General features: G+C 41.1%; 1 protein-coding gene across 1 annotated transcript; it reads right to left on the bottom strand.

Annotated features, from left to right (window-relative positions):
* Positions 1–8913: 8913 nt before the first annotated feature.
* LOC144223267 (uncharacterized) lies at positions 8914–9687 on the bottom strand. The gene has a single exon (XM_077753981.1). The coding sequence runs from the start codon at positions 9671–9673 to the stop codon at positions 8993–8995; it is 681 nt and encodes a 226-aa protein (XP_077610107.1). The 5' UTR covers positions 9674–9687; the 3' UTR covers positions 8914–8992.
* Positions 9688–15218: the final 5531 nt, after the last annotated feature.

Below are 15218 nucleotides of genomic sequence, written 5' to 3' on the forward strand. Positions count from 1 at the left end.
TATCTCCGGGGGGGGTGGGGGGGGCAGGGAGAATGAGTGGCAGAGGGGCAGAGAGAGCGGGAGACAAGCAACTCAAAGCAGGCTTCAAGCTCCATGCAGTCAGCACAGAACCCAACAGGGGGCTTAAACCCATGAACCATGAGATCATGACCTGAGCTGAAGTCGGACGCTTAACCAACTGAGCCACCCAGGCGCCCTGGCAAGATCCCGTTATGCTTTAGGAACTGTACTGTGTTCAGAGAGACCACCAACACAAAAAAGGCAGAATTTCATAGGAAACAGGAAGCCATTCAGTTTGTCACCAACATGAGAAAGGGGGTCTTTCTGAGCCTAGAAATCAGAACTGAACCAGAGGTGTTAGCTGGGCAGAATTCAGTAGGCAATAGTGTGCCCAGGGGACCAGAAGACTCCCATGGACTGAATGTGCTACGTATCCATACAAAGAGAGAATCCACGTTGCCTGGGTAAATCTGGTGGTCCTCATTGTGCATAAGAATGACTACAAGCAAGGGGCGCCTGGGTGGCTTAGTCGGTTGAGCATCCGACTTTCGCTTAGGTCATCATCTCGCGGTTCGTGGGTTCGAGCCCCGCGTCAGGCTCTGTGCTGACTGCCAGCTCAGAGCCTGGAGCCTGTTTCAGAGTCTGTGACTCCCTCTCTCTCTGACCCTCCCCTACTCACGCTGTCTCTCTCTCTCTCTCCTAGAAATATATTAAAAAAAAAAAAAAGAATGATTCCAAGCAAATAAGTCAGAATCCTATATTGTTTCTACCTCTGTCTCCTCCAAGACTCCAACTTACCCTTAGCAATCATTATCAGTTAGGAGGCAGTTTGGCCAGGTCTATTTGGAATGCTAAGGACCTCTGAGGAAAAAGTACAGAATACATTGAGTGAGGCCAGAAAGTCTTGACTGAGCTGGGATTTAAAGACTGGGAGAAAGGAAGGACATTCTAGAAAGCAGGAACAGCGTAAGCAAAGGTACAGAGGGGTTGAAAATATTTGTTTTTGCCAGGGATTGGAAGTGAGGCATCCAATGTGGCTAGAAAATGAGGAGGAGAGGTGATAGATTAGTAAAACAATTGTTCATGCCTCTAATGACAAAAAGAAAAGTCTACTTAAAACACAAATGTGTAACTAGGCACTAATCACACTGCCTCTGGTTCTGCCCTGTGTTCAGTCTGTGAGGTGACAAAGAATTATTACAGGAGGTAAAATGTTTGCAGTCTAGTTCTATCTCTGTCATTAATTCTCTGTAGGACCTTGAACAAGCAACCAACCTTTTGTACCCCAGCGCCCTCAACTGTAACAAAACCAAGGGAAGGTAAATAATCTTTTCCATGTTAAAAAGTCAGTGATTTTCAGAGACATGAGTATGAAAAACGTACCTTAACGTATAGCAGATACTTATTCAATAAATATGTGTTATGTCATACGCTACACAGCACAGTGGGGACATAAGAATGAAACCCAACAGAGGATTTTTAAGACGGTGAAATGGTCTATATGATACTATAGTAATGGACATGCGTCATTACACATTTGTGCAAACCTGTAGAGGTACAGCAGCAACAATGAACTCTAATGTACATCATAGACCTTGGAGGATAATGATGTGTCACCGGAGATTCATCAATGTTCTTTGGAGAGGGGAAGATGGTAGAAAATTCCTATTCTGCCATTTTGCTGACATCATTCTGTGCAGAACCCTTCAGGGTCCCTCCTCAGAGTCCCTCTACAGCAACTAATACTTAAGCACCCTCACTTCGGGAGTGGGGCCCCAGAAACTGCATTTTGAGCAAATATCCCAAATGACTCAGACCAATAGTCCGTGCCATACTGTAAAAGACATTTCAAATACAAAGTCTTGAGTTCAGACCTGTCCCTCCATGTTTGTGGTTTTGGTTATTTTGATAGTACAGTGTTTCCTGAATTAAAGATAAACACTGAATAACAAAACTATTCTTTATCTAAAATACATTAGAACATCTTGTCTTTGTTTAAGCCACGTGTGTATCCTCTGCCGTTAAATATGATTGCTAAATTAAAGTGGCCTCAATTAACTGACAACAAGCCGTTTTCAATACTAAACTGCTAAAATTGTTAACGTCATCGAAAATCAGAAAGAGAAATAAATGGACCTTTTCAGGTAAGGACTTAATAAGGGAGATAGTTTCACTTGCCAAGAAAATAAGAGCTATTCCTTTTGTCAGAAGAACAAAAAAAAAAAAAAAAAAGCCACTGAAGTCAAAGCTCACCAGTGACCATTAGAAATGAGCTCCAACCACAACCTCCTGTCCTCTGGTTCTTGATGGGCTCTAACAGCAGCTCTTAAAAATGTGGTCATCAGACCAACAGCAGCATCACCCAGGACACCACCAAAATGTAATTTCTCAACCACCCCCACCCAGGCTTACCTGAGCAAAAAAAGCTTGGGAACCAAGAACCCGTCCATCTTGCTTCAACAAGCCTTAACAGGGTGCTCTTGGTAGTGGCTGTGCCTTGTTGGTAGGGATGTGGAGAAAATGAAACCCTTGTTTACTGATGGTGAGAATGTAAAACGGTACAGCCACTCCGGAACACAGTGTGGAGGTCACTCGAAAAATGAAAACTACGACTACCATATGATCCAGCAGTCCCACTTCAGGGTAATTGTCCAAAAAGTATTGAAATCGGGATCTCGAAAAGATGATCCACAGCTCCCACATTCACTGCGGTATTCACAATAGCCAACGTGTGGAAACAACCTCAAAGTCCATGGTCAGATGAGTAGATGAAACACATGTGTTATACACACACACACCAGGATACCATGTAATCTTTAGGGAGAAGATGTTACAATATATGAGGACCAAAGATGAACCTGGGGGGCATTGTGCTGAGTGATATAAGCTGGTCACAGGAGGGTGAAGACTGAACGATTCTACTTACATGAAGTTTGTGAGGAGATCAAAGTCATAGAAGTAGAGAATAGGATGGTGGTTGCCAGTGACTGGGAAATTGAGGGTATTAATCAATGAGCTTAAAGCTTCGGTTAAGCAAAAGGAAAAAGCTGTAAAGATTGTACCCATAACCAACGATATATTGTTGAAAATTTATGAAGAGGGTTAAGTGTTCTATGCAATGGAATATAATGGAATGGAATGGAATGGAATGGAATGGAATGGAATGGAATGGAAATCTCCTGGTGGCTGACACAGGCTTCAGTCTGAGAACCTCTAGCATAGACAGAACATGCTATTTCTGTATCTTGCAGTGACTAAAAGTAAGAACAACTAAACTCAAGTCGTTACAGGAAAGGATGTAAGAAGCACTAAGGAAAAAACCGGCACAACTCTGATGTATGCAGAGTCTGGTTATTTTCAGACAGCTGAATCAGATGCTCTACCCCTTTACAGCACCCTCCTCCCACCTGTCTATGCCTTCCCTCCACCCCCCTCCCAGAAAAATCCTTCCGTTCAGTTTGATTAGCATTACAGTTTACAAGCTGTGTTCATACACATTATCTCATTTGATCCTCATAGTAATCCATGCAACAGGCAGGGATCATTCCCATTTTATAAATGAGGCAGCTGAATTGGAGAGATCAAGAGATTTACATGAAATCACACGACTATTTTTTTTAACGTTTATTTTTTACTTTTGAGACAGAGAGAGACAGAGTATGAGTGGGGGAGGGTCAGAGAGAGAGGGAGACACAGAATCTGAAACAGGCTCCAGGCTCTGAGCTGGATGTCAGCACAGAGCCCGACACGGGGCTCAAACCCACGGACTGCGAGATCATGACCTAAGCCGAAGTCGGACGCTTAACCGACTGAGCCACCCAGGTGCCCCAAAATCACACAACTATTAATTGGCAGAGCCAGAACCTAAATTCTACACCTTTGCTCATTCTCCAATCCATTCTGCCTTTCTGTTGACTAAATGTGGCTACTTCTTTATTGATTTCCTTAAGGATTTAATCCAGAGTTTCTCAGCCTCCACATTCTGAGCTGCTGGGCTCTTTGTTGGGGGCTGGGGTGGGGACCCACATGGTTAAAATCCTCTGCAGCATCCCTGCCTCTATCCACTAGGTGACAGTAGCTTCCTTCTCTCAGTTGTTAACAACCAACAATGTCTCCAGACATAGTCAAAAGTCTCCAGGAGGCGGTGGGGGGCAAATCCACCCCTGTTGAGAACAACTGATGTAGTTTAACTAAACCTCCAACAGCATCATCTGGGGACCTCCTTAAACTTCGAAGTTTCTGATTCAGTAGCTCTGGCAGCATCTGAGGATTTGCAGCTTGAACAAATCCCCAGGTGAGGGCACTTGTTGGGATGAGCCCTGGGTGTTAAGTGATGAATCACTAAATTCTACTCCTGAAACCAATACTAAACTATAAGTTAACTAACTAGAAGTTAAATAAAAACATAGGAAAAACAAACAAGTTCCCAGGCAATGCTAATGCTGCTGGTGTGGGGACCCCACTTTGAGAACCACCTGTCCAAAACCATTTGCGAAGTATATCCCTGAAAAAGCGTATTTGTTATTGAAAATATTTCACCACCAAATAAATGAATAGTCAAAACAAGCAAATCCATGACATGGTAGTTTTGTATGTACACCTTCTTCCCACACACCCAAGCTGAAATGGAAGCTCAAATGACTTTCCATTATTAATACATGGCCCTTAAATATTATTTAAACAAAAAGTATTCTTACGCTGCCGAGTGGAAAATCTCTCATACTTCTTACTCTCCACATCTCTTTATGAAATTTTAAAATTTATTAGACCTTCAGATCTCTCTTGTGATACAGGAAAGGTGATGTTCTCATTCCTTCTGCTTTCCACAGTTACTAGAATGAACAGGACAGATCAAGAGTTAAAATGAATGATACTCTCCCTCACACAACAATGGAAAGGATCATATCTTACAATGAATTTGAAAACTCTCTGTGAGAGAGACAGAAATCCTGAAGTCCTGAATACAGAACTTTCTGATAGATGTTGATATTCAGAAGCTGAAACAAATTCGTTTCTATGGATGAAAGATTCTATCTTGTTACTGCCTAGATTTTAAGAACTATTAATGTGTTTCATTCAAGATGTACAAATAGTACCTCCTTAGTCTCTTTTGAAATAGATTTTAAATTATTTTAAAGTATTTTTGTTTTATAACTCTGAGATTCATTTTTAGGATTTTGTATTCTAAAGTAAGATTTTTTTAAGGAAGATTTTTTTCATTAAAAGAATGACTTGCTTTTATTCAAAGATTTTAAAGTTTATAATGCTAAGTGTCCACAGTAAATACTTTTAAAGCATTGTTTTGACAAAATACACCATCCATTCTTGATAAAAAAAAAAAAACCCTCAACAAAGTAGGGATAGGTGGAATATACCTCAACATCATAAAGGCCATACAGAAAAGACCCACAGCTAATATCATCCTCAATGGAGAAAAACTGAGAGCCTTTCCCCTACAGTCAGAAATAAGGCAAGGATGCCCACTCTCACCATTACTATTTAACATAGTACTGGAAATCTTAGCCTCAGCAACCAAACAACAACAACAACAAAAACCCAAAGGTGTTCAAATGAGCTAGGAAGAAGTCAGACTTTCACTATTTGCAGGTGGCATGATACTCGATGCAAAAAAACCAAAGACTCCATCAAAAAATCACTAGAACTAATACATGAATTCAGCAAAGTCACAGGATATAAAATCAACATGCGGAAATCTGTTGCATTTCTATATGCCAATAATGAAGCAGCAGAAAAAGAAATCATGGAATTGATCCCATTTGCAGTTGCACCAAAAACAATAAGATACCTAAGAATAAACCTAAATAAAGAGGTCTGAAAACTCTGAAAACTATAGAACACCTCTGAAAGAAATTGAAGAGAATACAAAGAAATGGAGACGCATTCCATGCTCATAGATTGGAAGAACAAATATTGTTAAAATGTCTATACTACCCGAAGCAATCTACACATTTAATGCAACCCCTATCAAAATACCACCAGCATTTTTCACAGAACTAGAACATACAATCCTAAAACTTGTATGGAACCACAAAAGACCCCCGAATAGCCAAAGGAATCCCGAAAAAGAAAAACAAAACTGGAGGCATCGCAATTCCATATTTCAAGCTATATTACAAAGCTGTAGTCATCAAGACAGTATGGTACTGGCACAAAAACAGACACATAGATATATGGAACAGGATAGAAAACCCAGAAATGGACCCACAACTATTCGGCCAACTAATATTTGACAAAACAGGAAAGAGTATCCAATCCAATGGAAAAAAGACAGTCTCTGCAATACATCATGTTGGGCAACATATAGAAGAGTGAAACTGGACCACTTTCTTGCCCCATACACAAAAATAAATTCAAAATGGATGAGAGACCTACATATGAGACAGGAAACATCAAAATCCTAGAGGAGAACACGGGCAGAAACCTCTTTGACCTTGCTGCAGCAACTTCATAGTAGACACATTGTCAAAGGCAAAGGAAGCAAAAGCAAACAGGAACAATTGGGACCTCATCAAGATAAAAAGCTTCTGCACAACAAAGGGAACAATTAACACAATTAAAAGGCAGGGGCGCCTGGGTAGCTCAGTCAGTGACGTCCGATTTCAGCTCAAGTCATGATCTCACGGCTTGTGAGTTTGAGCCCCGTGTCAGGCTCTGTGCTGAGAGCTCAAAGCCTGGAACCTGCTTTGGATTCTGCGTCTCCCTCTCTCTGCCCCTCTCCTGCTTGCTGGTGTGCTCTCTTTCTCTCTTTCTCTCTCTCTCTCTCAAAAAATAAATAAAGACTGAAAAAGTAAAAAATAAAAAAGAGAATGGCTAAAATTAACAATACAAGAAACAACATATGTGCTGGCAAGGATGCAGAGAAAGGGGAACCTTCTTGTACTGTTGATGGGAATGCAAACTGGTGCAGCCACTCTGGAGAAGAGTATGGAGATTCCTCAAGAAACTAAAAATAGAACTACCCTAGGATCCAGCAATTGCACTTTTAGGTATTTACCCAAAGGGTACAAAAATACTGGTTGGAAGGGACATGTGCACCCCAATGTTTCTAGCAGCACTATCAACAATAGTCAAACTATGGAGAGAGCCCAAATGTCCATCGGCTGATCAATGGGTAAAGAAAATGTGGTATATGCATACAATGGAATATTACTCAGCCATCAAAAAGAATGAAATCTTGCCATTTGCAACGATGAGGATGCAGCTAGAATGTATTATGCTAAGTGAAATAAGTCAGAGAAAGGCAAATATCATATGATATTTCCGTCATCTGCGGAATTTAGGAAACAAAACAGATGAACACATGGAAAAGGAAGGGAAGGGAGGGAGGAGAGGGGAGCAAGCCACAAGAGACTCTGAATGATTGAGAGCTAACTGAGGGTCGCTGAAGAACAGGTGGATGGAGGGTGGGCTAGATGCGTGATGGGTACCAAGGAGGGCACTGGTGATGAGCACTGAGTGTGGTATGTAAGTGATGAATCACTGGATTCTACTCCTGAAACCAATATTGCAGTGTATGTTACCTAGAATTTTAATTAATTAATTAATTAATTAATTAATTAAACGTAACAATAAAGCAATAGGAAGATCAGCCAAGGGGAATTATCCCCCATGATGTGCATTTCATAGCCAGTCTCAACGGACAGGCCTCAATTCTGCCCTGCAAGCCAGTTTTCAAGGCCTACTGAGACAATCAAAGGTGAAAACATTTCTCTGAGTCTTTGATGCTTAGAGTGTGGTCCCGAAACATTAGCATCATCCAGGAGCTCTTATGAAATTCAGACTCTCAGGCCCAACCCAGACCTATTAAATCAGTGTCTGCACTTTCACAAGATTCCCAGGGAGTCGAAGCATTGCCTAGGTGAAGCTGACCATTCTTTAAAATAGAGTGATTAAATAGAAAAGGACAAAATCAATTCTTTCTACAAACCAAACCAGGCCCATTTAAAGAAGCTCATAGACGTTCAGTTTCTATTTAAACCATTTTATTGAAGATACATTGTGTATATTAAACTTCTCTGAATTTTTAGAAACAAAATGATTGATATCGAGGGGTGGCCTATTAGTAAATACTACTTTTTCTTTTCATATTAACTTTTTTTCAATAAAAAAATATATAAAAGCTATACCTAAGATTCCCAGTAGACAATATAATAAGTAAGAGAATTCTTTTTTTTTTTTTTTTGATTCTCACAACATTTTATTTTTGGTTTTTGAAATACAAATCAGAATTCATTTTTGTTACATATCATGGTAACAAGCTTAACATTTCTTTGCACTACAGGATGATGACTTAATATACATACTTCCAAACTTCCTTTTTAAAAACAATACATTTTATTTTGGAAGGAAAGGGCTTATTAAAAAGACGCATGGGTACACGAGCTGTTATTTTTCATTATTTTAGTGTTTACGAATTCTGAACTTGGGTAGCATGCCCTCTGACAGAAAATTTGGTCCTTTAAAACATATAGGTATTCCTCCTGTAACAAAAATAAAGTTGCAGCGCACATTGTGAAAAACAGAAATATTTGGTATAGGCTTCTGAGTGGGCTTGAAAGACAAGTCAGGATGTGTTTCGACCAGACAGGGGGAACACTTGAGAACCTCCCTAGGAACACCCGGCGGCGACCAATGGCCTGGGGCTACCCTCACAGGGGACTCGAGGGTGCAGAGGAGGGTGCCAAAGACTCACAACAGCCACACAATCGCTTACTCGAAATTAACCAAGATTCAGTATGGAATCACACACAACAACAGAAGAACAACCTCAACAGTGAATTGATGCCTGGAAAGCAAGCTGCAAGCTTGGACCAAACACCTCAGCAGAAACGACATTCGACAGGTTTATAGGACGCCGAAGACGAGCAAAGATTTCCATCATCCACAGATGGTGCTTCGGCACGAGTACATTAGCTTCCTGGGCGCTGGGAACAAGCATGAGACGCGCACAGGAAGAATGAATCTGAGCTGCTTAACTCTCCACCATCCTCTTGAGTATTAAACGCAGGCCACCTTTGGCCACTCGCAGGGGTGTCTTTTCTTCTTTATTCTCCATGTAAATACTTGCTCCTTGGGACACCAGAAGTTTTGCTTCTTCCACTCTCTCCTCATCACAGGCTAAGTGTAGAGGAGTGTTACCCTCAGTGTCTTGGGTATTTGTGGATGCTTTGTAGTACAGAAGGATATGAATCATCTTCAAGTTACCCTTGGCTGCCGCCCGGTGCACTGCCGTGGCCTCATAAAGGTCCTTCGCATCTGGATTCGCCCCGCCTTCCAGTAACATGACGGCGATCTCGTGTCTGTTTTTGGAAGCTGCACAACGTAGGGGAGTACAGCCATTTTGGTTGACTGCATTCACTTGGGCACCTTTACCCAGAAGGGCTTTTGCAATCTCATCCCGGCCAGCAGACGCAGCAGTACGAAGCGGAGACCAACCTGCATCATCTTTATCATTCACGGGCACTCCAAGCTGCAGCAAGAATTCAACAATTTCCGTGTGTCCAGCTGAGCAGGCCCAATGCAGTGCAGTTCTGCTGTCCTGGTCGGTTCTAGTAGCCAGGGATTTATCAGCCAGGATCGTCTCCTTCACTTCCTCCAGCTTCCCGCTGTAGGCCAGGTTGCAGACCATTAGGTTAGATACACACCCCTCCATTTCACTTTTCCAGGATATCCATCAAGTAAGAGAATTCTTAAGATCTGATCTTAATTTGGACAAAATTTGCTTTAGAATTTGAGTCTAGGGGCGCCTAGGTGGCTTAGTCGGTTAAGCGTCCGACTTTCGCTTAGGTCATGATCTCACGGTTCGTGGGTTCGAGCCCCACGTCGGGCTCTGTGCTGACTGCCAGCTCAGAGCCTGGAGCCTGTTTCAGTCTGTGACTCCCTCTCTCTCTGACCCTCCCCTGCTCACGCTGTCTCTCTCTCTCCTAGAAATAAATAAAACATTAAAAAAAAAAAAAAAGAATTTGAGTCTAGATGATTTTTTTGATTCAATTTTGTCTGAATTGAGGAGCTAGTTAACTAGATATGTTCATATAGACAAGCTGGCAATTTAATTTTTATTTTCTTGTTAAAATATAATTTCACTGTGTTTTTTTTCCTTCCTCTATATTTCTAAAGTGCTATTTAGTAGGTCAGTAACACTGATTTAAAATACCTTGAGGTCATCATGAGAATAATTGATGTAGGAACAGTTGCTTTATTTTTTCTACCTTCAGAGAGAAAAAACAGTGATGTTTGTGTAATCCGATTAGAAATTATTTTACTTTGATGGTACTAACTGAAATACAAATCCATTTCTGTTGCATATCTTACTTTTTGGATCTCATTTAACATTTCAAAAGCCAAGCATTGCATTTTAACAACCAGTAATTATGTAATTATAGTCTGTGTATGTTTACATGATTGAAAGGGTAATGGCACAGGACAAATGTCTTATAATTAATTGAATGTTTTATATGAAAAAATAGCAAAATGATTCAAGGCTAAAATAAGGAAAATTTGCAAATTTTTTAAAATAAATTCGCTGCTTCAGCTCAGGTCATGATCTCAGAGTTCATGGGTTCGAGCCCCGCGTCGGGCTTTGTGCTGACAGCCAGCTCGGAGCCTGGAGCCTGTTTCAGATTCTGTTTCTCCCTCTCTCTCTGACCCTCCCCTGCTCACACTGTCTCTCTCTCTCTCAGAAATAAATTAAAAAACATTAAAAAATTAAAATAAAATAAATTCACTGCCTTTTCCATTTAGCTATACAAATATAAGAAGGATGAAAATGGGAAATGGATAATTCAAGCAAATATTTTATGACTTATTCATGCAGGAGCTTTCTTTCCCATTCTGGGTATAAGGAAGTTGATCTGAAGATTTAAAAACAGGGGTTTTTTTTTCAGGCAAAATTAATTTTGAATACTTATTTCACAATTTCCCTTCTCCTTCAAGTGTTTGTCCCCAGATGCCTAGTGATGCTGAGTGACTGCATTAACCCTTCTGCCAGCTAACTGACCCACCAGAGAGCTCCGCTACACTAATATATGCACTGATGTTAGTAGCTCTCTAAGATAAGTGCATTTTTAAGGCAGTCTTCAATGGTCCACACTAAAGGAAGTACTTCAGCCCCAGCTATGTTTGGTTTTTTCCTTGGGCCATTATCTATACAGAACAGAGCCTCAGACCACTTTGAAGAGCCAGAGACATTCCTAAAACCCTGCAATTATGAGGCTCCCAGTAATAGCATAAAGACCAGTCTCATGCCAATATTTCCGCACAAATAGTTCAACCACTTTTTTTTCTCTTAACACATCTGCTTTAGGGTTCTCCCCTTACCCCCTTACCCACTGACCAATCGGCTGGTCATCTCTTAGTCATGAAAAGTGAATGTCATTCCCTGAAACTTAGTGAGCAGGGAAGAGAATCTGAAGACTGTTACCCGTTTGACTCGAACAAACAAATGCTTCAGTTGTACCACATAATAGAAAAGAAACCAGACTTGGTGATTCTGTGATAACAAAATAAAGAAATTTGGGCATTACAATACCCAAAGTGGATTTTATCTTGCATTAGCCATTTGTGCTGCCTATTTAACCTAAATTAAGCAAATAATGCTTCACCAACATCTCCCCACAACAGCTCGAATGTATGCAGACTCCATTGTCTGAATATTTGAGGGAGATTTTTTTCTGTCTTAAACCACCTACACAATTTCCTTCCTGTCTACTCCCCACCGGGACCATGGGCCACCCGGGAAAGGCATCACATTCCATCAGTCTCCTTCCAACACAGAAATTCAACAAAAAAGAGCTAGCTACATTGTTAACACTTACTTATGTGACATGGAAATCCTGACACTGTTTAACTTGTAAATATTTCAAAGATACCCAGGGAAATTTTTAGAGAAAACCTGAGCCAGGAAGAGTACATTATGTCTTCCTTTATTTTGCGTTGTTAATACATGTATTGAACACAACGTGTCATAAGGATGCCCATGACCATGGCATAGCCTTTGCCTTCAAATAGTTCCTGCTCTAGTAGGAAAGGCAGACAAGATAACACCAAACATTGCAGATGCTGACTACGACTGTACATAAAAATGCGCAGAGACATGGATGGACCTTGAGGGTGTTATGCTGAGCGAAATAAGTCAGGCAGAGAAGGACAAATATCATATGTTTGCACGTATAGGAGGATTAGGAGGAACTTGACGGAGGAACAAGGGGGAGAAGAAGGGCAGAAATGGTGGGGGAAAGGGAGAGAAGCAAACCATGAGAGACTCTTGAATGCTGACAAAAACTGAGGACTGATGGATGTGGGGGGAGGGGGGATGGGCATGGAGGAGGACACTTGTGGGGATGAGCACTGAGTGTTATGTGGAAACTAATTTGACAATAAACTATTAAAAAAAAAAAATGCGCAGAGAGCTTTAGGAGTAGAGGTGGAGGTCCCTAAAGAGCTCTGTGCAGGGGTCGGTCAAGGAAAATGCAGTTTGAGTAGAGGGCGGGGGAAAGAGCTTGAAGGTCAATGGCAGGTCATAGAAACTGTGTAATTCTTGAGGCTTTCACAGTAGTGATGATAAGGGGGTGTCATGTATGTATTGACATGGCTAATTCATTTTAAGAAGGGAAAGTACATGTAAAGTGATTTAAAGACATCCTTGAACCTGAGGGGTGTTTAAACATGTTAATTTCGCCCTTTTAATATTTAAAGCCCAAGTGAGCCTTATTAGGGATCAAGTTTCTGTGTTTATGGATCTCCCAAGGCTGTTTATATTAAACACTTTATTTTTGGAATAGCTAATATTCTCCTGTATTTAAGTCTCTCTGCCATTAGAAAGCTCTCCCTTTTACACACTGTTTCCCTTCATGTCTCTGCTACCTGAGGTTAATAATAATGAGTCGATGTGAAACCTTCACAAAACACTTTAAATTGCCTTGGAAATGAAAATCTCAATTATTGAGATTAAATAACCCCTGTACAGAAAAATGAAGACTAATTTGGGGCTGCCAGCAAATTTAAGCAAAACAATATCCTGAAACATGGTTTTGGGTTTTTAAACATATCTTCAATTCCCATTAATATTTCCTGGCATTTTAACATTATTTTTTCTGAGTGAATTATAGCTACTTTCTTTGTCTTTTTAAGATAAATGGAGAAATGAGGACCATGATAGCCTTAGGATATAGTCCGAAGGGAGCAAGCCTTGGGATAGAGGCAAATAGCACCAGAAGCAATATGAGGAATCATTCCAGAAAAAATCACTAAGGAGAAAATTAAAACTTCACAGTTTTATGAGAGCTTTCTAAGACAAGAAATACTATTTTATCAACATGAGAACATACAGTCCTATTGATGTTCTAATGGAACTATACAGATGTAAACATACATACAGAAATACATATACATGGATAGATAACTATATTTACATATATACATATACATACATATATTTACATTATCTTACAATCTATACATACACACACAGACAGATACATTATCTATGTTACACCCATACATTATATGTGTGTGTATATATATAATTTTAAAATTTTTTTAATATTTATTTTTGAGAAAGAGACAGAGTGTGAGCAGCGGAAGGGCAGAGAGAGAGGGAGACACAGAATCTGAAGCAGACTCCGGGCTCTGAGCTGTCATGGGGCTTGGATCCTTGAACCCTTGAACCAGGAGATCATGACTTGAGCCAAAGTCAGACACTTAACCGACTGAGCCACCCAGGTGCCCCGGTGTGTGTGTGTGTGTGTGTGTGTGTGTGTGTGTGTGTATCTCACAATCATGTCACTGAGCAGTTGCACAGAGAACATTTTACATATTTTTTAAAGTTTATTTATTTTGAGGGAGAGAGAAAGAGTGTGCATGTGTACGTACACATGAGCAGGGGAGAGGCAGAGAGATTCCCAAGCAGGATTATCAGCACAGAGCCCTGCGCAGGCCCAAACCCATGAACTGTGAGATCATGGCCTGAGCCGAAATGAAGAGCCAGATGCTTAACTGACTGAGCCACCCAGGTGTCCCTCATATTCATAATTATGGGATCAAGAAAAGAAGAAACTATGAAATAACAGGTTGAAACATATCCCAGTTGCAGGTTATTTGGGTTCCTGAAAACCAGAGAACGAAATGGACTTGTTCAATAGTTGAAACGCAACTATTTTGAACACAAAAGACTGCTCCTGATCACCAAAGTACAGCTCCTGGGATTGATAATAATGACAGTAGTTGTTAGTAGTTACTAGTTTCCTGTTGCTACTGTAACGGATTACAACTCTATGAAAGCAACACATTTGCTATCTTACATTCTGGAGGCCAGAGAGCTGAAGTCAGTCTCACTGGGCTAACGTCAGGGTGTCGGCAGGACTGATTTCTTCTGGAGAATCCCTTTCCTTGCCTTTTCCAGGTCTGGAGGCTGCCTGTATTCCTTGGCTCGTGGCCCCTTCCTCACCAAAGCGCATCACTCCGACCTCTGGTGCCGTGGTCACATCATCTTCTCTCTGACTCTGACTCTGTGATTCCACAGGGCCCATGAAAATAATCCAGGACAATCCCCATCTCGACATCTGTAAATTAATTACATCTGCCAAGTCCCTTTTGCCATGATAAAGTAACACTCACAGGTTTCAGGCATAAGGCGGACAGCTTTGGTCGGGCCATTGTTCAGTATATCACAAAAGGACAATAACCATAAGAGATCGCAAACCATAGAGAATGAAAGAAGATAAATAAAAGAGGAGCTTGGGTAAGAAGCTTTCTACCAATAAACACATGTGTATTAGTGACTTAGTAACAGTCACAGGCAGAAGAAAATACAATGTATTATGTTAGCTGGAATAACGTGCCAAGAAACTCAACAGTTACAGACGCAGAATTAATTTGCTTACTTCCAGCTGCTACATTCATCAATGCCACCAACACTAAAGGTTAGGGTAGGAACTATAGACACACATCAGATTTGCCACACACCATCCCTGCTGACAAGCAGCGTGCACCTCGGCCCTGACTGGCACCGCGGGGCTTGCCAAGCCTGATGAATGGCGGATAGAAGAAGAGAGAAACCGGGGGAGATGAGAAATCGAGCCTGTGTCCATCCCTGTTTCCTGAAACCCCTCAGTTGTCCCCAGAGTCACAGCCTAGCAGGTCACAGAGGGCCTCGTGGGCCATTCTAAGCAATTAAGTGTCTGTGCAGAAGGCTCTCCCGG

This window comes from Crocuta crocuta, unplaced genomic scaffold, assembly GCF_008692635.1.
Source record: "Crocuta crocuta isolate KB4526 unplaced genomic scaffold, BGI_CrCroc_1.0 scaffold31, whole genome shotgun sequence".
NCBI lineage: Eukaryota > Metazoa > Chordata > Mammalia > Carnivora > Hyaenidae > Crocuta > Crocuta crocuta.

Coding starts and splice junctions, on each gene's coding strand:
- LOC144223267 (XM_077753981.1), bottom strand. CDS start 9,673: ATGGAGGGGTGTGTATCTAACCTAATGGTCTGCAACCTGGCCTACAGC.